The sequence below is a fragment of the Podarcis muralis genome, chromosome 10 (genome assembly GCF_964188315.1).
Source record: "Podarcis muralis chromosome 10, rPodMur119.hap1.1, whole genome shotgun sequence".
In the NCBI taxonomy this organism is placed as follows: Eukaryota; Metazoa; Chordata; class Lepidosauria; order Squamata; family Lacertidae; genus Podarcis; species Podarcis muralis.
In genome coordinates, this window is record NC_135664.1 from 70,623,647 (window position 1) to 70,643,493 (window position 19,847).

General features: G+C 46.0%; 1 protein-coding gene across 1 annotated transcript in view; it reads left to right on the forward strand.

Moving 5' to 3' along the window:
• LOC114605525 (uncharacterized) overlaps window positions 1-19,847 on the forward strand; it is a 231,287-nt gene that overhangs the window by 105,912 nt on the left and 105,528 nt on the right. Inside the window, exons 42-53 of the mRNA XM_077935611.1 lie at window positions 1,785-1,856; window positions 2,645-2,704; window positions 4,694-4,729; window positions 6,423-6,503; window positions 8,158-8,202; window positions 9,064-9,135; window positions 11,211-11,246; window positions 11,648-11,683; window positions 13,025-13,066; window positions 16,073-16,111; window positions 17,680-17,715; window positions 19,469-19,609. Coding sequence (XP_077791737.1) covers window positions 1,785-1,856; window positions 2,645-2,704; window positions 4,694-4,729; window positions 6,423-6,503; window positions 8,158-8,202; window positions 9,064-9,135; window positions 11,211-11,246; window positions 11,648-11,683; window positions 13,025-13,066; window positions 16,073-16,111; window positions 17,680-17,715; window positions 19,469-19,609 — 696 coding nt within the window. The remainder of the gene's footprint in view (window positions 1-1,784; window positions 1,857-2,644; window positions 2,705-4,693; window positions 4,730-6,422; window positions 6,504-8,157; window positions 8,203-9,063; window positions 9,136-11,210; window positions 11,247-11,647; window positions 11,684-13,024; window positions 13,067-16,072; window positions 16,112-17,679; window positions 17,716-19,468; window positions 19,610-19,847) is intronic.

A 19,847-nucleotide genomic window follows, 5' to 3' on the forward strand; every position in this document is an offset into this window, starting at 1 on the left:
CATCTAGTCCAACCCCCTGGAATGCAGGAATCTCAGCTAGAGCATCCCACTCACCCCCCCCCCCCGTTCTCACGCTCAGGTGTACACAAATATACCTGACTGCCTCTGTAAGGCCTTACTGTCGATGGATGTGGGGTGTGCACAGGTCCAAATTTAGGTTTGATGAGGCCCTACGCTACTGAAGATAATGGGGCCCTTTATATGTCCAGCTGTCCTTTGTCAACAACAAATGGTCGCTGTTTTTTTGTGTTGAATATATGTTATATGGTAATTTATGGACCTAATATGTACCGTATTTTTCGCACTATAGGACGCACTTTTCCCCCTCCAAAAATGAAGGGGAAATGTGTGTGCGTCCTATGGTGCGAATGCAGGCTTTCGCTGAAGCCTGGAGAGCGAGAGGGGTCGGTGCGCACCGACCCCTCTCGCTCTCCAGGCTTCAGGAGAGCCCCACCGCCAGCCCCACAAGCTCGGGGGACAGCGGGGAGGTGGAATGCCGCCATCCCGCTGTCCCCCGACTTGGTTAGAAGTCTGGTGGGGGGAGAAGCCTGCTCCTCCCCGTCGCCAACCCCGCAAACTCGGGAGACAGCGGCAGAGGCGCAGCGCGCCCTTCCCGCTGTCCCCCGACTTGGTTAGAAGGCTGGCGGGTGGGGGGGGGGGATAAGCCTGCTCCTCCCCGTCGCCAGCCCCGCAAACTCGGGGGACAGCGGGAGAGGTGCAGCGCGCCATCCCGCTGTCTCCCGACATGGTTTGGAGGCTGGCGGAGAGCTTCCTCCTCCCCCAGCCCCGCAAGCTCCCAGAGCAATGCCAAAGCTGCACGCAGCTTCGGCATGGCTCTGGGTCCCGTTCTGGGGGAGGGGGAAGCTTGGGCTTCCCCCGCCCCAGCCCCGCGCCTGGCGGGGGGGGGGAAAATAAATTTTTCCCCTTTATTCCCCCCCCCCCAAATCTAGGTGCATCCTATGGACCGGTGCGTCCTATAGTGCGAAAAATACGGTATCTCAAGCCATTTGCACAAAATATGTATTTTATCAAAGTAATTGATATAGAAATGAGCAAACCAGTGATATTTTAGGGAGCAGGCTAGCAGGCAGGGCCTATTACTTACATCAAAGGGACCTATACAACACAAAACACTGTTGCTGTATGTAGGTTTTATTTTATTTGTTTTTTAACTTATACAGTCATACCTCATGTTACGTTGGCTTCATGTTACGTTTTTTCAGGTTGCGTCCCATGGCGACCCAGAAGTACCAGAAAGGGTTACTTCCAGGTTTCGCCACTCACGCATGTGCAGTAGTGCTAAATCGCGCTTCACACATGCGCACAAGCACAAAATTGTGCCGCGCACCTGCACAGATACGGCGCTTCAAGTTGCGGGCTTTTCACGTTGCAAACAGGCCTCTAGAATGGCTCCCGTTCACAACCAGAGGTACCACTGTGTTTTGGAAATGTACATCCAGGTGTTTTTTTTTTCTTTAATTTTTTGGGGGACACTCAAGAGAGTGGGGCCCTAAGCTATAGCTTGTTTAGCTTATACGTAAATCCGGCACCGGGTGTGCACTCTAGAATACATCCAGCACTCCTGTGCTGTTGTGCAATTGTGAGGAAAGATAACATAGCAATGGGCCCAATTGCCTTTTAGGAGAGCTCATTGGCCATCACTCCCCAGTAAACTTTCTAGAACTCCCCAGGACACAGTTCGAAAAGTGCTGCAATTCTCTCTCTCTCTCTCTCTCTCTCTCTCTCTCTCTCTCTCTCTCTCTCTCTCTCATCACTTTATACAGGGGGATTTGGGGCCAGTTGGCCCCCCAGGTCCAAAAGGAGACCCAGGGGACCAAGGAGAAAAGGGGGAGAAGGTCAGTGTATTTATTATTTATTTAAAGTGTTAGCCTTTTGTTTTTCTGCAGTTGTCACTTGCCTCACAACGCGAGTTCTCCAGGAGATTTTCTGTATAGATGCACCGCTTTTCAGGGGAAAGGCAGCTTACAAAAGAGATTTTAAAAAACAAAAAAATACTTTAAAAATACAAGTAAAAGCAATCTAATTGCAAAGATAAAAGAAAAGAAAGGTCAGATGTTTGAAACTGTTTAAAAACCAATGCTTTTCTCAAAACGCCAGTAGAAACTAAAATGGCCCTGAAGTTTGCTTTTCAAAGGGCTACATGTGCTTCTTTTTAGGAAGTAATTTCAAAGATCTGGAGCCACCACCAAAAAAGCCCTGTTTTGATTGCCCACCAGCATGATGGAACTTGATGGTGGGTGGGTGAGGAGGGCCTCAGAGGCTGATCTTAAAGCCTAGGCTGGTTTATATGATCGCAGGCCGTCCTTCAAATCACTTGGTCCCAAGGCATTTAATGCTTTGAAAGTCAACAGCAGCACCTTGAGACTCAAAGGTCTACCATCGTCACGGGTGTCCATATGCAGAAATTAAAGCTGCAGAACCTCTGTCCTGGCCACATCTGGTTTTGTCCCCAAATAATGCTCTGAGCTCCCTTTTCTTTCAAACGGGTTACCCCTGTTGCATTTTAGAAAACAGAAAAACAAGCAAGCTTTGGACTTGCTACTCTGCAAGAGTATTTCAGGATACAGTGAAAAGGGTTCAAAGTGGGCTTTTTCAAAGTGAATTTTTGCCTTGATCTCTGCAGGGAAGCCCGGGATTTGGCATTCCAGGACAGTTGGGGCTGAAGGGCGAGCCAGGAGAAAGGGTGAGTTGGAAAATTGGGCAGCGAGTGTCCATCAAAGGAGGAGAGAGAAGAAAGTGAGGGCAGAATTGGAATGAAGCAAATCTGGCTTTTGGGAGTGTTCTTCTCCTCTCTGCCCTTCCAGTAAGAGCTGTTCGACAGTGGAATTTGCTGCCAAGGAGTGTGGTGGAGTCTCCTTCTTTGGAGGTCTTTAAGCAGAGGCTTGACAACCATATGTCAGGAGTGCTCTGATGGTGTTTCCTGCTTGGCAGGGGGTTGGACTCGATGGCCCTTGTGGTCTATTCCAACTCTATGATTCTATGATTCTATGAAGAACGATAGCTGCGCAGCGCCTCTTGTTCTGCTGGCTTCCCAGCAAAGCGGGATGAGGGACGAAAGGGAGCCCTTACAAGGGAGCGCTGAGCAGAGCCTGGCAGCGGCTCTTGCTGGCTTTTCTGGGAGGTGTGGGAAGGGACAGAGGGCAGCCCGTCAGTCCCTTCTCCCACCTCGCGGAAAAGCCCCCAAGAACCGCGCACACACTCCACGCGACTCTTTAAAGGGAGCGCTGAGCAGAGCCTGTATGCATCCCAGATGTGAATGCAGGCGGGAGGATCTGCTTTAAAGAGCCTAGTGTGTGTGCGGCTCTTGGGGACTTTTCTGTGAGGTGGGAGAAGGGACTGATGGGCTGCCCTTCTCCCTCCTTGGGGAAAAGTCCCCAAGAGCTGTACACACACTCCACACAGCTCTTTAAAGGGAGCGCTGAGCAGAGCCTCCCGCCTGCATTCACTCCATAAGACGCACATGCATTTCCCCTTACTTTTTAGGAGGGAAAAAGTGCGTCTAATGGAGCGAAAAATATGGTAATTTGAAAGCTACGTCTGTGGGTTTTCTTGTGCTAGCTTGCACATGGAGCAAACACTGCCTTGTGCATATACATATTTTAATTGATAGTTTGATTTATGGGGTTTTTAAATTTGATAATGTTTATGTAAACAACCTTGCTTTCAGGATTGCCATTTTTTGAAATGAATCAGCATTTGAATAACAGCATAGGAAGCTGGCTTATATGTAAAGTAGTCAGAATGTTGGTTCGTCCAGCTGTGTAGAGTTCGAGACAGGGAGATGCATGCAGATCAGACGCTCTGCCACTGAAATACAGCTGTACCCTTAAGTTAGAGGAGGCTACCTTACACTGAGTCAAACCAATGTCCCATGCACCTCAGTACTGACCTCAATCTGTGGTCTTTGCAAGTCCTGGGAGTTTGGCAGGCTAGATATTTAGAGGAACAACATTCCAGCCGTATTCCCTGGCACCCAGGGGTGTAAACGGGACAGTGCCAACCTTGGCAAAGCCTCGCTTACTGTGGCGGTGGCTTCCACATTCTGGCGAGATCTCGCAAGAGCCCCACGAGATCTCACAAGATTTTGAAGGGCTTGAAAGGACACAGGTGGTGCTGTGGGTTAAACCACAGAGCCTAGAGCTTGCCGATCAGAAGGTCGGCGGTGATGGGGTGAGCTCCCGTTGCTCGGTCCCTGCTCCTGCCAACCTAGCAGTTTGAAAGCACGTCAAAGTGCATGTAGATAAATAGGTACCGCTCCAGCGGGAAGGTAAACGGTGTTTCTGTGCGCTGCTCTGGTTCACCAGAAGCAGCTTAGTCATGCTGGCCACATGACCCGGAAGCTGTACGCCGGCTCCCTCGGCCAATAAAGCGAGATGAGCGCCACAACCCCAGAGTTGTCCGCAACTGGACCTAATGGTCAAGGGTCCCTTTACCTTTTACCTTTAGCAAGATCTTGCCAGATCCGCCACAGCTACCTCTTGTTTCTCCAGGGGCATTCATTTTCGCCACCTGAGGTGGTTGCCTCAGCCTGCCTAATGGATGGGCCAGCCCTACTAGGATCTTGGTCATTTCAGGCATTCATTCATTTTGGTTGTTAGTGCCTTTCCTGCAATTCATGTTTTGCCAGTGCATGTGGTATATTTCTGACCAACCTTTTCAATAAATTTAACAGGGAAACGTTGGCTTGTCCGGGAAGCCAGGGCAAAAGGTGAGGATGCAGCAAGGCGCAGAATACTTTTAACAATACTTTTTTAGCCAGGTTATACAGAGAATTTCACGTACGGTATGTCACCAACTCTGACAACAAGCCTGAAACTAAGCAGGTATTTCTTTTAATCTTCATAGCACATGGACTAAGATACAAACTACAGTGGTAGTTATGTAGCAGGTGCCTTTAAGTGCAATGTGTGCGGTTTAAATGGATTGCCAGCATGGTTCATTTTAAAATTTGAACTGGATGGGTTTATTCCCTATCCTTAAGGAGGTGTGAGACAGCCTGGTTTTCATCCGGACTGTTGCGTTCACAAAGTAAAGGAAGGATTGAACCCTGATTAATAAGAATACACACAGAGGATTGAACCAGCAAGACTCTGGGAAGGGTGCGTATAATCGTGTCTCTCTGTGCCTGTCCGTCAGATCTCCGCAGCCCAGGCCGTTTTATTCACAAAAAAAGTTTTTACAGAGTGTTCGTAAGAACCAATCAGATTTCTTCTGAGCATTTTCACAAACCCACGTGGGGACAAAGTTAGATCAAAAGAAATTCTTTTAACTACAAAGACTACTACTCTGAGCATGCATATACATAATCTGAGAGTAAATACAAGAGGACTAGAGAAACTCCAGAGATCATAAACAATCAGTACACATGATAAGAAGGATGGCCAGGAGGACAGTGACCATTATCCCCTTAATGTGAGATCTGTTTCCTGGCCCTAAGGTTAACATCCTAAGATTAACAATCAGAAAACTACAAAGACGAAACTGCCCAGTCCTTGAGGACACAGGACGCCTGCCTGTCTAAGTACAGTGGTGCCTCGCAAGACGAAATTAATTCGTTCCGCGAGTTTTGTCGTCTTGCGATTTTTTTCGTCTTGCGAAGCACGGTGTCGGGAAAGTTTTGGAAAAGCTTCAAAAATCACCAAAGTCTTTAAAAACCTCAAAAAGGGCTACCACACCGCGTTCTATGAGTTGCTCCTCGAAGTCAAGTCGCAACTGTATTAACGGTGTTAAGAAAAAGGAAACAAACTTGCAAGACGTTTCCGTCTTGCGAAGCAAGCCCATAGGGAAAATCGTCTTGCGAAGCAGCTCAAAAAACAAAAAAACCCTTTCGTCTAGCGAGTTTTTTGTCTTGCGAGGCATTCGTCTTGCGAGGTACCACTGTATGTACGTGATTTGTGAAGAGCAAGGAGAAATGAGCAGCAGAGGCAAAAGGGCATGAAAAGGGCATGGATGTAGAATCTTATGGGATTTAATCAGAAATTATCGTCAATATATCAAACCCAGTCAACACAATGCTTTCATCGTGGACACGATGGCTTGATGTATATTTTATAATTCCTCATGGTAATCCCATCTGATCCCTACATCTCTGGATATTTGCACTCCTACACGGACCCAATGTATGGGCAGGGGAGGGAAAAAATCACCACTAGACCTGGAAAAAGCTCCCATTGGTGCCAATGGGAGCTTCCCCCCCTCTGGAGCTAAGGGGAACTAGGAGGTGGGGGTTTTTCAGGACCATGAAGAAGGAGGAAAAGGTTAAGCTTCTCTTCCTTCTGCACTGTACTCCCGATAGTAACTGACACACACATTCTGCAAGTCAGAACAAGGTTGCTGTTGCCGGGGGAGAAGAGAGAGAGGGGGGCAAAACAGACCAACATCTTGGCTGTTGTTTACTTCAGGGTGAAACTGGTCCAAAGGGCCAGAAAGGTGAGCAAGGACCGTCTGGAAGACCCGGGGAGCCCGGCCTAAGAGGTAAAGATGTAAGTAGAAACTAAAAGTACAAATCTGGGGAGCTGAACTTTGCAATTTCTGAACCGATGACAAGGGGAGGAAGTATGTGGTTATTTAGCTCAGGGCTAGCCAGCACAGTGCCCTCCATAAATTGCTGAATTACATATCTCATCATTCTTTAAAAAGAAATAAAAAAAATATTGGTTTTTTTAACATATCATTTCCAACAGTCATATAACATAACTTCTTATCTTATACAATGTTTTAGACTTCCGTCAACACCTCTGATGATTTTTCGTTCTTTCTCACTTATTCTGCATTTCTTAATTTCCCTATTACTCTTAATTATCATTAACTAATCATCTTCCTCATAGTCTTTCTTGCAATATTTCAAATAATCCTCCTTACAAAACTTCTTGCAGTCCTACTAGCGTAATCTGTTCATTACCATTACTTTTCAAATAGTTCACATATTTACTCCAGTCTTCTAAGAATCTCTGATCCCGCAGGTTTCAAACCCCTCCTGTTAATTTATCTAATTCTGCATAGTCCATCAATTTCATCCGTCATTCTTCTTTCATCGGTAAAACTCCCATCATTCTTGACCATTGGCCCTAGGCTGCTGGGAATTGTAGTCTCTCAGCCTCCCATCCCTGCTCCAGATAGTGAGGTCAATTACATGCAGGTGTAGTCCTGTACCTCAATGACTTTTTGCTTGGGGTAAATGGGTATGAAAATCTGGAACTGCAGGTTGTAACCATGGCAGATTAAGTGACAAAGGAACATAGGGATGGACATTTCGACTCGTTGACACTAACTGTGAAACTCTGCAAAAACGAATCAGCAGAGTCTTAGGGATCCGCAGAGTCTTCGCAGCTTGCATGACAGACCTCAGCAACTCAGCATTTTGGCTATTCTATTTTATTTACATATAAACACACATGGAGCACTGCAACATGGCTCCCCCTCTCTCTAGCATCAGATAGCAAAGAGAGAAAGAACAAAGGACAATAGTCCCACTTCACGGAACACAGTAACACAAACATCCTGTTTCCGTCACTTCCCACTCTGTGGAGTCAAAACATACACCTCATGTGATAGACAAAAATCCCATGACTGCAATCACGGAGCAGGAATTCTAACAACTCCAGCCCTCTTCCTCCTCTAGGCAGGGCGGGGAGAAGCCAGGAGGAGGGCGGGAGGGAGGGAGGAGGCGCCACCGCTGTGTGTATGAGGGATGGGGGGGTTGAATGGCGCAGGGCGGGAAATGGCGCAGCCCGAACGAACAGAATCCCCACGCCGATCCACAGACAGTCTGTGGGCCGGATCCTGAAGGCAATTGGGCCTGATCTGGCCTGCGGTCCTGACTTAAGCTAACATATGTAGTTGCATCGACAATTTTGCTCAGTTTTCTGGGGCCTTTCAGGGCATGGTAATGCTCAGTCATAATGTCTGTGTAAGATGTCTTAATAGGGCATACCAGGGCTTTTTTCCAGACAGAACTCAGTGCCCCCTCTCAGATGTGTACTGTTGCCATTATAAGAGAACAAGGCAGGTGCTCGTTGAGTTTCAGCACCTCTTTTTCTAGAAAAATAGCACTTCCTGGCATTACAGGGGTGCATCTACCGCTCTGAAGCGCCTAAGAGGGTATTGCATTGAGCATCGGTCCTTCTGTCCTTCTAGGGGGAAGCAGGCACTCCTGGTGAGACTGGAGAGAAAGGAATTCGGGTAAGGAATCTCTCTGGACTTGCATGCTGCTGAGACCTCAAGCTCTCCATAGCTACCCAGCGAATCCTCTTTCCCTGACACACTAGGTTTTTATTTACCTACAGGTAGTATTTTGATGTATGGGGATTTTGTGGGAATGTTCAGGGATGCAGGAGAGGATGTATTGTTTGATTATAGCCTTTCCAACTTGTGTAAACAAGTTCACAATTTAGCAGAGTAACATTCCCCTTTTTAAACTCACAGCGGATACGTTTGCTCAGGCGCGCTAAAGCCTCTATAATAACTGTTCTGGAATTTTCCCCTTATTCCCTCATAAAAGATAAGACACGACACAGTCGTCTATAAATGTATAAAAAGAGTTTACTCACACATCATTCTGTTCACATTTGGATCCCAGAAGGCAGACTTAGCTTAGGAAAGTAACATAAACCTGGAAACTATCTCATAAGGAGACAGTCCCTTTGTCCTCTCTTGGCTGGAAGAGAGCATCTTTGGCTAAGCAGATGTTGCTTCTTCGACGAAAGTAGTCATAGAGAGATGACTGCCAGTCCTATGCTTTTGTTACCTGCACAGGTGAGGCCACGCCCACCTCTAGTCACATGCAGAGGAAGTCTGTCCCAGCCCAGAAGGAAACAGGAAGTTTACCTGCTGGCTGGACAAACATTCCTCCCCATGTGTAAACATGTTCACTCTAGGAATGTTGTACTTGACTGCTCTTGTTTTTCACATCCCACAGATTTGTCTGCCCAGGAGCACTCAGTCCTGTCAGTCAGACCCTTGTCCACAGCTCAGCCCCACAGGCAGAGCAAACTCAGTGAGGATTGAGCCCAAATTGCTCATGTCCCCTCAATTTTTCTGCAGGGTCCTTTGGGTCTGCCAGGACGTCCCGGAGAGCGAGGGATGAAAGGAGAGGCGGGAGAAATGGGCAAGGATGTAAGTTGGATACCACGAGGATTGTGCAGTGAGGGTCGGAATAATTCTGGCACTTTTGAGAGCAAGTTGCCAAAATATTAATATTTTCAGCACTACAGCCTGCCTCGAAGAAGAAAGATCTACAAATCACATAACGTAGGAGTGAGAAACCTCTGCCTTGTGGGGACACATGTGGCCCCCTCTATCTGGCTTTTGGGATTCCCCCAAGGCCCTGCATGTGCTCACACTTTTCTCAAGTGCTTTTGCCCGCCTAGAACGTGTCCTTTAAACTGTGGTCATGTCCCTTGTTTTCGTGTATGGAGGAGGGAGAAATGCGTGTGTGTGTGTGTTTAGAAATCTCTGGCATGGCTTTCTGTGCAAAGCTAAGAGTGGCCCCCATTGCTCCGCCCACTTTTGCCTCTGGCCCCACCCACCCCTGGCATGTGGCCCTTGGGCTGAATAGGCCTCTTGCCATAGTCTTGTTGCTGAGCAACAGCGTGCAGAGTTCAGTGGGGCGAGAGGCCAGCTGACCAGAGGAGCCTTTGAGGTGTACTTGCCTAGAGCTAAACTCAGCATCCAAAGTCAGGTCCAGTCCTAGGGTTGGGCAAACAGCAATCCATGTGGACACACCGGACCCCTCTAAAACAAGGTGCATTCTGTGCGTTCAAGATGCGTTCACCAGAAGCCTCCGGAGCCCAGCGGGAGTTCTTCTCCATGATTACAAGAGCGCTCTACCCACTAGTATTCAACTGGTACCTTTGACCATAGCTGTCAACCGTTCCTTACTTGGTGGGAAACTCCCTTATCCCAGCACTGTGTCCCGCTGCTGTCCGTTATTGATAATGTCCCTTAAATTTCCCGGGTTTCATGCTCGCCCGGCTCGGGAGGGAAGCAGCTGCTCGGGGTCCTCCGCCGCAAGAGAGAGCACGCGCTGGCGCCGTTGTCCTGGCGCGAGGAGTTCCATTGGCCCTACCTCGCCCGAGAGAGGGGGGGGAGGGAGGGAGGGAGACTCTCGCCCACGCTGCCCACGAGCCCGGAGGTGGCAGTGGTGGTCGCAGCTGAGGAGGTGGCCTGAGGGAGGAGGAAGAGGAGGGGATGGGGAGGGATGCAGAAGGGCGGTGCTTCAGCGGCTGCGGCAGCTCCGCAACCGCCTCATGCTGGATTGACAGCATCTGTCAATCCTACCAATGTAACTCTTTACAATAGCAAAATCCCTTATTTGAACTGCTGATCCCTTATTTTCGAGGCTGCTGGTCCCTTATTTTCAAATCTGTAAGTTGACAGCTATGCCTTTGACTGTGAAGACAAAGCATTAGCCATTATGACTAAGTAGCTGCCAGTAATATAATTCTCCATAAATTTGTGTGACCGGCTTTTAAAGCCACGCAAGGCACTCATCCCTGGCAAACAGAGTTGTGGATTTGTGGACGCCTGCTGACACACCAAGGGAGATTGTGAGCATTCTGTTCTACCCGGACACTGAGGTCCAGCTCCGAGGGCCTTCTGGCGGTTCCCTCCCTGCGAGAAGCCAAGTTACAGGGAACCAGGCAGAGGGCCTTCTCGGTAGTGGCACCCGCCCTGTGGAAGGCCCTCCCACCAGATGTCAAAGAGAACAACAACTACCAGACTTTTAGAAGACATCTGAAGACAGCCCTGTTCAGGGAAGCGTTTAATGTTTCACGCATTACTGTACAGTGGTACCTCTGGTTAAGAACTTAATTCGTTCTGGAGGTCCGTTCTTAACCTGAAACTGTTCTTAACCTATGGTACCAGTTTAGCTAATGGGGCCTCCCGCTGCCAGAGCACGATTTCTGTTCTCATCCTGAAGCAAAGTTCTTAACCCGAGGTACTATTTCTGGGTTAGCGGAGTCTGTAACCTGAAGCGTCTGTAACCCGAGGTACCACTGTATTTTAATATCTTGGTGAATGCTGCCCAGAGTGGCTGGGAAAGCCCAGCCAGATGAGCGGGGTATAAATAATAAATTATTATATTATTATTATTCATATGCAACTCTAAAGGAGATGGTGAAGTATCTCAGCTCATCACCTGCTCCTCTGACTCCTCTTTCATTCTGCTTTTCTCCTCCACCTCCTAGGGAGCCAACGGGGAGAAAGGAGACAAGGGCGAATCCGTAGGTTTGCAAATTCTCCTTGTTAGCCTTGTATGAAAGCCATCAAAGGCACCTTTTCAAGTGGGCTAGCCTTCTGTGGGAGAGCCAGTGTGGTGTAGTGGTTAAGAGCGGTAGTCTCGTAATCTGGGGAACCGGGTTCGCATCTCCGCTCCTCCACATGCAGCTGCTGGGTGACCTTGGGCCAGTCACACTTCTCTGAAGTCTCTCAGCCCCACTCACCTCACAGAGTGTTTGTTGTGGGGGAGGAAGGGAAAGGAGATTGTTAGCCGCTTTGAGACTCCTTAAAGTGAGTGAAAGGCGGGATATCAAATCCAAACTCTTCTCTTCTTCTTCTTCTGCATTCATATCTTGGGTGGTGGTGGTGCTGGTGGTTTCCATGTCAGCGTCTTGTGTTTCTGCAGGGACAGCCTGGGCCTCCTGGAACTCCTGGAAAGACCGTGAGTAATGCTTGTTCTCCTGGGGAAATAGTGTGAGATGGGAAGAAAGAGATGGTGTCTCCTTGCTTGGCAAACATGGCACAGATAAAAAGCCAGGCTAACTGGGGAGATTTGCTCCAGTCGAGGACTTTATTAAGGCCCAGGGATTGTATACTCATGGGGGTGGTAGATAGTGGATGCAGGACCCTGGGCAGGAGTCCGGAAAATGTTGGTCTCCTGGGGTGAGAAACTAGGAGGAGAAAGCAACACTCCCAGGTGAGAGCTGAGACCTCCATTGGTTCCCAGTGACCTTGGAATAACCTTGGAAGCCCTAAACGGCCTCAGCCCAGTAGACCTGAAGGAGCGTCTCCACCCCTATTGTTCTGCCCCGACACTGAGGTCCAGCTCCAAAGGCCTTCTGGCGGTTCCCTCCCTGCGAGAAGTGAGGTTACAGGGAACCAGGCAGAGGGCCCTCTTGGTGGTGGCGTCTAGCCTGTGGAACACCCTCCCATCAGATGTCAAGGAAATAAACAACTATCTGACTTTTAGAAGACATCTGAAGGCAACCCTGTATGGGGAAATTTTTAATGTCTGATGTTTTATCGTGTTTTTAATATCCTGTTGGATGCCACCCAGAGTGGCTAGGGAGGCCCGGCCAGATGGGCAGATAATAATAATAATAATGATAATAATAATAATGATGATGATGATGATGATGATAATAATAATAATAATAATAATAATAATAATAATAATAATAATAAATAATTTAGTATTTATACCCTGCCCATCTGGCTGAGTTTCCCCAGCCACTCTGGGCGGCTACCAATCGAGTGTTAAAAACAATACAGCATTAAATTTTAAAAACTTCCCTGAACAGGGCTGCCTTCAGGTGTCTTTTAAAGATAGGATAGCTGCTTATTTCCTTCACATCTGAAGGGAGGGTGTTCCACAGGGCTTCATTTACTTTATTAACTTAAATTATTATTATTATTATTATTATTATTATTATTATTATTATTATTATTATTATTATTACTACTACTACTACTACTACTACCACCTTCTGTGGGTGCTAAAGGCTAAGAACTACTTTTAAGAACTCTTTTCTGTACTTTTGTAATTTTTGTAGCTGCTTTCGTTTTTTAAAAAAATTATTTACATTAGTTTTCGGAATCTTACTGTATTATGGAAACCTTTAGTAAAAAGAATGAAAGCCATCTACACCACCACCCCTTAAAAAAGAAGAAGAAGGAAGTGCTTGGAGAACATGGCCAAGAACCTACAAGAGGTGCTTCTCATCTCTGAAAGGGGCTTTCTCCCTTCCCCATGTTCTTATCAATGTTCCTTTGACAATTGTAGGTTCTTCCTCTGGAAAGAAGCATTGCCGTTAAAGGAGAGAAGGTACCACTTTTTCCCATACTGAAATATCAGTGATATGACTGAATGTCTTGCATGACTTGGGCAAGTTCATTGGCTCGTGTAGAAACCCTTTGTGCATCTCCTGGGCATATGGTCTTAGCTGCCGTTCTCCACCTAGAGTGAGGAACCTTGGCCCTGGTCCAAAGATGGATCTCCAGCTGACCGCAGTGCTTCTTGGACAGAACGACTCGCCACCGAGAATGCCAGTCCGTGGCTTGGATGCCCTTCATTCCACCGGAATCTGTAGGGGCAGATGCCAGATTTCTGTGAAATGAAGCCCATCAGGCATGGGTTCCCTCTTCGCCCTTCTCGCTTGAGAGCCCATCAAGCGAAGACTTCATGGCATCCTCAATCGACCGTGTTGCGGTTGCCGCAGAACTAGAAGAAGACATTGAAGCGAAGCGCCCAGATGTTCCTGGTGGTGGTGCCAGTTGTGGAAGACATTGAAGTGAAGCGCCCAGATGTTCCTGGTGGTGGTGCCAGTTGTGGAAGAGCAACCTGGTCCAAATCTTATCAAGGAGCACCCTGCCACACACAAAGTCCAGGTTCACCAGCACACAACTTCATATGTAGGCATCACGATAACCTATTTACAGAAAATAATTTTGAGAAAGCTCTGGTGTCAGGAGACAACCCACACCAAGGGCTCTGGACCCTGCTGTGGGGTGGTGCTAGGGGTTCTGCCCTTACATATGGATGTAAGAAAAGGCTTGCTAGGGCAGAGCAGAGGTCCATTTCACCCATCACAACCACAGTGGCCAACCAGATGTATCTTGGGGAAGCCCACAAGGAAGACCTGATTGCCACAGACCTTTCCTGATGTTTCTCAGTGATGCTGGGCGTAGCATGTAGATGATAATTCACACCATCTCAGAGGCAGCTAATGGGAATTGCAAGTGCTCAGGCCTGTGGGAATGTTCAGGGTGGCAGGAGAGGGAATATATTGTTTATTAATATCCTTCCTAACTAGCGTTAGGGACTCGGGTGGTGCTGTGGTCTAAACCACAGAGCCTCTTGAGCTTGCCGATCAGAAGGTTGGCGGTTCAAATCCCCACGATGGGGTGAGCTCCCGTCGCTCGGTCCCTGCTCCTGCCAGCCTAGCAGTTCGAAAGCATGTCAAAGTGCAAGTAGATAAATAGGTACCGCTTCGGCGAGAAGGTAAACGGTATTTCTGTGCACTGCTCTGTTTCGCCAGAAGCGGCTTAGTCATGCTGGCCACATGACCCAGGAAAACTTGATTTATTATTATTCAATCAATCAATCTTTATTACGGTTCAGAGACCCAACAAATCGTTACAAAGCAATGCACAATTCAGACAGCCTACCTCCAGGTTAAACAAGCATTTTGTTCAGACTTAAAGATAGGGATCATTGATTCTTGCGACCACCAGTAAAAACTTTGCCACTGCTAATGTTCTAGCATTTGTCCAGTCTTCAAATACTTATTCATCATTATGTTTCTATCCCCTTCTTACGTTCTTGTAATTATTGGTTAACTTTATATCCCACCCTTCTTCCCAAAGGAGCCCAGGTTGGCAAACACCCAGCTGATAAAAACAATAATATTTAAAATACAATAAATGCATGTTTAAAACATTAACAAGCTCGAAGGCTGTATCATGAATTTGTGCAACCCGCTTTCTTCTGAGTTGGTTGGTTGCCATTCTTGTATCTTGCAGAAGCAAATGCCACAGTATAGCTCTGTGCTGTGCGAAGAAATCCTATATTTTCTTTTTTCTTTTTTGGCAGTTCTACACACACACACACACACACACACACACACACACACATATAATTATCTATTTTACAATTTGAAATACACATTTAAACGTCCTTAAAATATGAATGACTTCCCTTCTTCTCTTTCCATGCTTCATTTTGCATATCATAAATCCTTGCATATTTTACAAAAACCCAAACCATTCAGCATTCCATTATTGCATCCATCAAAATGTATTTACACTGTTGAATTCAGCTTGTCAAGAAATCCTTTATTTTCTTTGTCCTGAATCGTCCAACCTTCTTCACTGCCGCAGCAGTATTGGGTTCTCATATTATGAGACAGAAAGAAAACCTTCACTTTCTTCACACAACGCATTATTGTATACATCTTTGGGTCGTTCCACATCAAATCAACACAAAAAACAAGGGTTTCACCACCAACCATCTCAGATTTTGATGAAACTTGGTGTACACCCTTCCCTTATGGTTGAAAGAAACCCCCTTAAATTTTTCCCCTTTATCTCAAGCGGTTTTAATTTTATAGCACTTCAAATTCTAAAATATTGTTAGAAGACATAAGAGACCCATAAATTTTATTCTTTGTTGAGAAAGAGCATGTCTCTGCAATAATTTCCACCATCAAAAACTTTTGATTCCATCGTGCTCTCATGCTGAAAATTTAGGTTTTCTGAACCTCATTTTTCCACCAAAAAACTACATTTATACATTTTTAAGGCATTTATAAAATCTTTTGAGTGCTGATGTATTTTTTCCTGAAATCCTCATCATGTTATTGAGCTCTGTGTAAAATTTCAAAGAGATCTGATCGTTGGTTATGAAGAAAAGAATTAAAATGCACACAAGACTGAGGATCTCAAGAGGGACAGAAACACAGATTTCATGAAAATTTGAAGTGCTATAAAATTAAAACCGTTTGAGATAGAGGGGAAAATTTTAAGGGGGTTTATTTCAACCATAAGGGAAGGGTGTACACCAAGTTTCATCAAAATCCGAGACGGTGGGTGGCATGACCCGCGTTGAACTGACGTGGAATGACCCCTTTATCCTTGCCTTGTATCTAAACTACCAAACTCTGCATTGTATAAGCTTCCCTCCCTGGGGACTTTCTGTATCTCCTTGATCGTTTCTGTGGCCCTTCTCCGACAGAAGATCTCAGGGTCACAAAGGATCCTGCATGAATGTTCCGTTTCAGGGTCTGTACTGACAGATTCATTTACTCACCTGTTTTTTTGCTTCTCTTCAAAGGGAGACCCTGGGCCACCTGGCAAAGGAACAGACATCAAGGTAAATCCAGACAAATGATGGTTTGCACGATGAAACACATTGATCAGCCCTCCGATAGGGTGGGCATAAAATGAAACTTCTCAGTGGCAGCTGGAAGCAAATTTCTTTCTTTCTTTCTTTCTTTCTTTCTTTCTTTCTTTCTTTCTTTCTTTCTTTCTTTCTTTCTTTCATTTGTTAACGGAAAAACAAAGACACCAACCAGGATAACTTGGAGCAAAACAGCAGCCTGTAGGCTTGGCCTTTGTTGATCTGTTGCAGCAGGGTGCTCCCTCACCCACAGGAGAGAGGAGGGACCCAGAAAAATGGCGTGCAAGGCCTTATAAAGACTTTTGGAATTGCCACCCTGTAGATCAAGACCACCCCCAGAAACATCATACATACATCACAGAAGGGGTGCAACCTAAGACCACCCCTCAGTTACATCACACCTACATCACAGAAAAAGGCGGTCTAAAACAGAAAATTTGAATGTTGTTTTTCTCCTGTCCTTGTTTATCTCCTGTCTGGCAGGTTACTTGATTGGATTGCCTGGGGAGCCTGGCCAGTCTTTTGTAGTGATAAATACTTAGTTCCTGGGCCAGTTCACAGGCTCACACCCTATTCAAACACAGACGTACCCTTAAGACAGGATTTGTGAAGGAAAAGACAATGGGGAGGCTTTTCCAGTTTGACCTTGCAGAGAAAACATTTGCTCAGTTTAGGAATCAAAATGGTTCCAGGGTGGCCTTGCTGGTTTATGTAAGTGCTTGGTTGGTACACTCATGAACATTACCATATATCTAAGACCATAAAATTCCTATCACAAATTCAATCTTTATTGGTTTATAATCAACACAGTGAAAACAAACAAACAAAAATAGCACATAACTCACAAAAAAAGAAAGGAAAGGAAACAGTACAACGCGAAAACACAAAAATATTTCAGCCATCGACTTCTGACCTCCTTGTTGTGGGTTCTTCATTTCCTTGTTACTCGCCTCTGTTTTCAACAAACTTAACCTGTGTTATATCTTATTTGTGTTCTTTATACCTTATGCAATTCTGAGAGTTATTCAAAGCATTCTAAAGTTTTAATATGGGGATAATGTTCTTTTAAATATTGCCTATAAATCTTTTTAAACTTTGGGGTCAATCTATCCCTGATCTTTTCCGTCATATTCGCTAGTTCCATGTATTCAAGCAGTTTAACTTGCCACCCCTCTTTTAATGGGATTCTGTCTCCTTTCCACTGCTTGGCAACCAAGCATCCTTTCTGCTGCTGTTGCTGTGTACAAAAAAATCCTTCTTTTCTCTCTCTTGGGATGTCTGATGTTTTAATTTTATAGCACTTCAAAGTGTTGTGAAATCTGTGTTTCTATCCCAGTTAAACGTGTTGTAAGCTTTGCATGAGAAATCGGATTCGCAAAAACGGAACTCCACAGCACCACCTGGTGTCGTTGAGTTATAATGCATATACAGTCCACATGGGGACACTGCAGCTGAAAACTATTTTTCTGTCTCTTGCCTTTGCATTGCACACGATGAACAATCCTGTTTATGACGACTGCTGCCATTTGTTCCGAGTGCAGGATCTGGAAAGACTCTTTGAAGCTTATGGCATCAAGGTAGGTTGCAACCTACTAAATGACCTACAGAGAGACAAAACTGATGCTGGAATTAAGGTTATGGAAATTAAGTCTGGGGAACTGTGTACCGAGAGGAATTTTATTTTTAAAGTTATTTTTTATTTTTAACTTGCTTTTAAATTTTCAATAAAATTATTGCTTGGTTTTATGTTTTAATATTGTTGTGACATATTTTTATGATGCTGTTGTATATATCTATATCTATCTATCTATCTATCTATCTATCTATCTATCTATCTATCTATCTATCATCTATCATCTATCTATCTATCTAGGGACGCGGGTGGCGCTGTGGGTTAAACCACAGAGCCTAGGACTTGCCGATCAGAAGGTCGGCGGTTCGAATCCCCATAACGGGATGAGCTCCCGTTTCTCGGTCCCTGCTCCTGCCAACCTAGCAGTTCGAAAGCACGCCAAAGTGCAAGTATATAAATAGGTACCACTCCGGGGGGAAGGTAAACGGCATTTCTGTGCGCTGCTCTGGTTCGCCAGAAGTGGCTTAGTCATGCTGGCCACATGACCCGGAAGCAGTGGCGTAGCGTGGGGGGTGCAGGGGGGGCCCGGCTGCACCGGGCGCAACATCTGGGGTTAGGGCAAATCCACGGGTTAGGGGGCGCAAATCCACGGGTTAGGGGGCACAAATTACTTGCCTTGCCCCGGGTGCTGACAACCCACGCTACGCCACTGCCCGGAAGCTGTACACCAGCTCCCTCGGCCAATAAAGCCAGATGAGCGCCGCAACCCCAAAGTCGGCCACGACTGGACCTAATGGTCAGGGGTCCCTTTACTTTTATCTATCTATCTATCTATCTATCATTGTACCTCGGTTGTCGAACGTAATCCATTCCAGAAGACTGTTTGACTTTCAAAATATTCAACAACTGAGGCGCAATGGGCAGTTGGCATGGGGCGTTCAAAAACGGAAGCATTCACTTTCGTGTTTTTGACATTCGAAAACTGAAACGTTTGTATTCCGACAAGGTACCAACGTATAACTATTTTTCTAAACAGCTAAGTAGATCCACTAAACTCCTCACGCCGTTTTCTTACAGTTATCTCTTACCTTCCTTCCATCATGGAACTGAAGGTGTCATTCACAATTTTGGCTTTAGGAATGTAACCCCCACAAAAGTTGAGGGCTTACTGTGTCTTTTCAATAGCCTGCCATATCTACAATCTGATATATTTGAACAGGTAATGACAGAAGATACACGGGAAAACAAATGTCAAAAGATTTTGAATAAATGGACAAGTTATAGGAATTGGATAGCACGGGGGGGGGGGAAGCCAACCCAAGCATCCAAATTAGAATGAATAATCTGTGCATATGGTTAAAGATTTGAAGAGAGAACAAGTTTTGGGGGGAGGAATTAAAGGAGGAAGTGGAAAAAAATTAGGATAAATGAGTAGGGACAAAAGTATATACTGTTATGTATAACTAATAGGAGGAGGATTTTGAGGCATGTTATTGTTAGATTTTTGACTGAATGATTTTTCTGTAAGTTATTCGACATCCCTGGATGAAAGTGTGATTATAAAGAATGGGGTGGGGTGGGGAATAAAAAAAATTAATAAAAAATAATAGCCTGCCAATAGCGCAAGGGGAAAAGGGAAGACAGAGAGGAGCTCCAGAATTTGGGCCGTATTGTCTCGGCAGGATGCCCACACCAGTCTCTTCTCTTGGTTGCTTCATGAGATCTAGCCTGTTGCGCCTCTTTGTTTCAACTTGCAGCTGGCGCTGTTGAAGGAGCTGTCTGACCTGCTCCTCCGGGACGGGGTCGAGCTGGTGAGCCAGCAAGTGGCCGGCTCCAGGAAGGGGAAGGGGAAGTCAGCCAAGAAGAAGCAAGGCTCTAAGCAGATCACGGGTGATGTGGTGAGTATCACAGAAGGACAACACTATGTGCCACCCTCTCAGGGGACGCAGGAGAGGGCCTTCTCGGTGGCTGCTCCCAGACTCCCTGCCTGGGGAAACTCAGCTAGCTCCTTCCCTCCTTGTTGTCCTTCTGCTGGCAGGTAAAAATGGTTTGTGATATTTATGATACAATATTTATAAACATGATATTTATCAAAATATTATTATTATTATTATTATTATTATTATTATTATTATT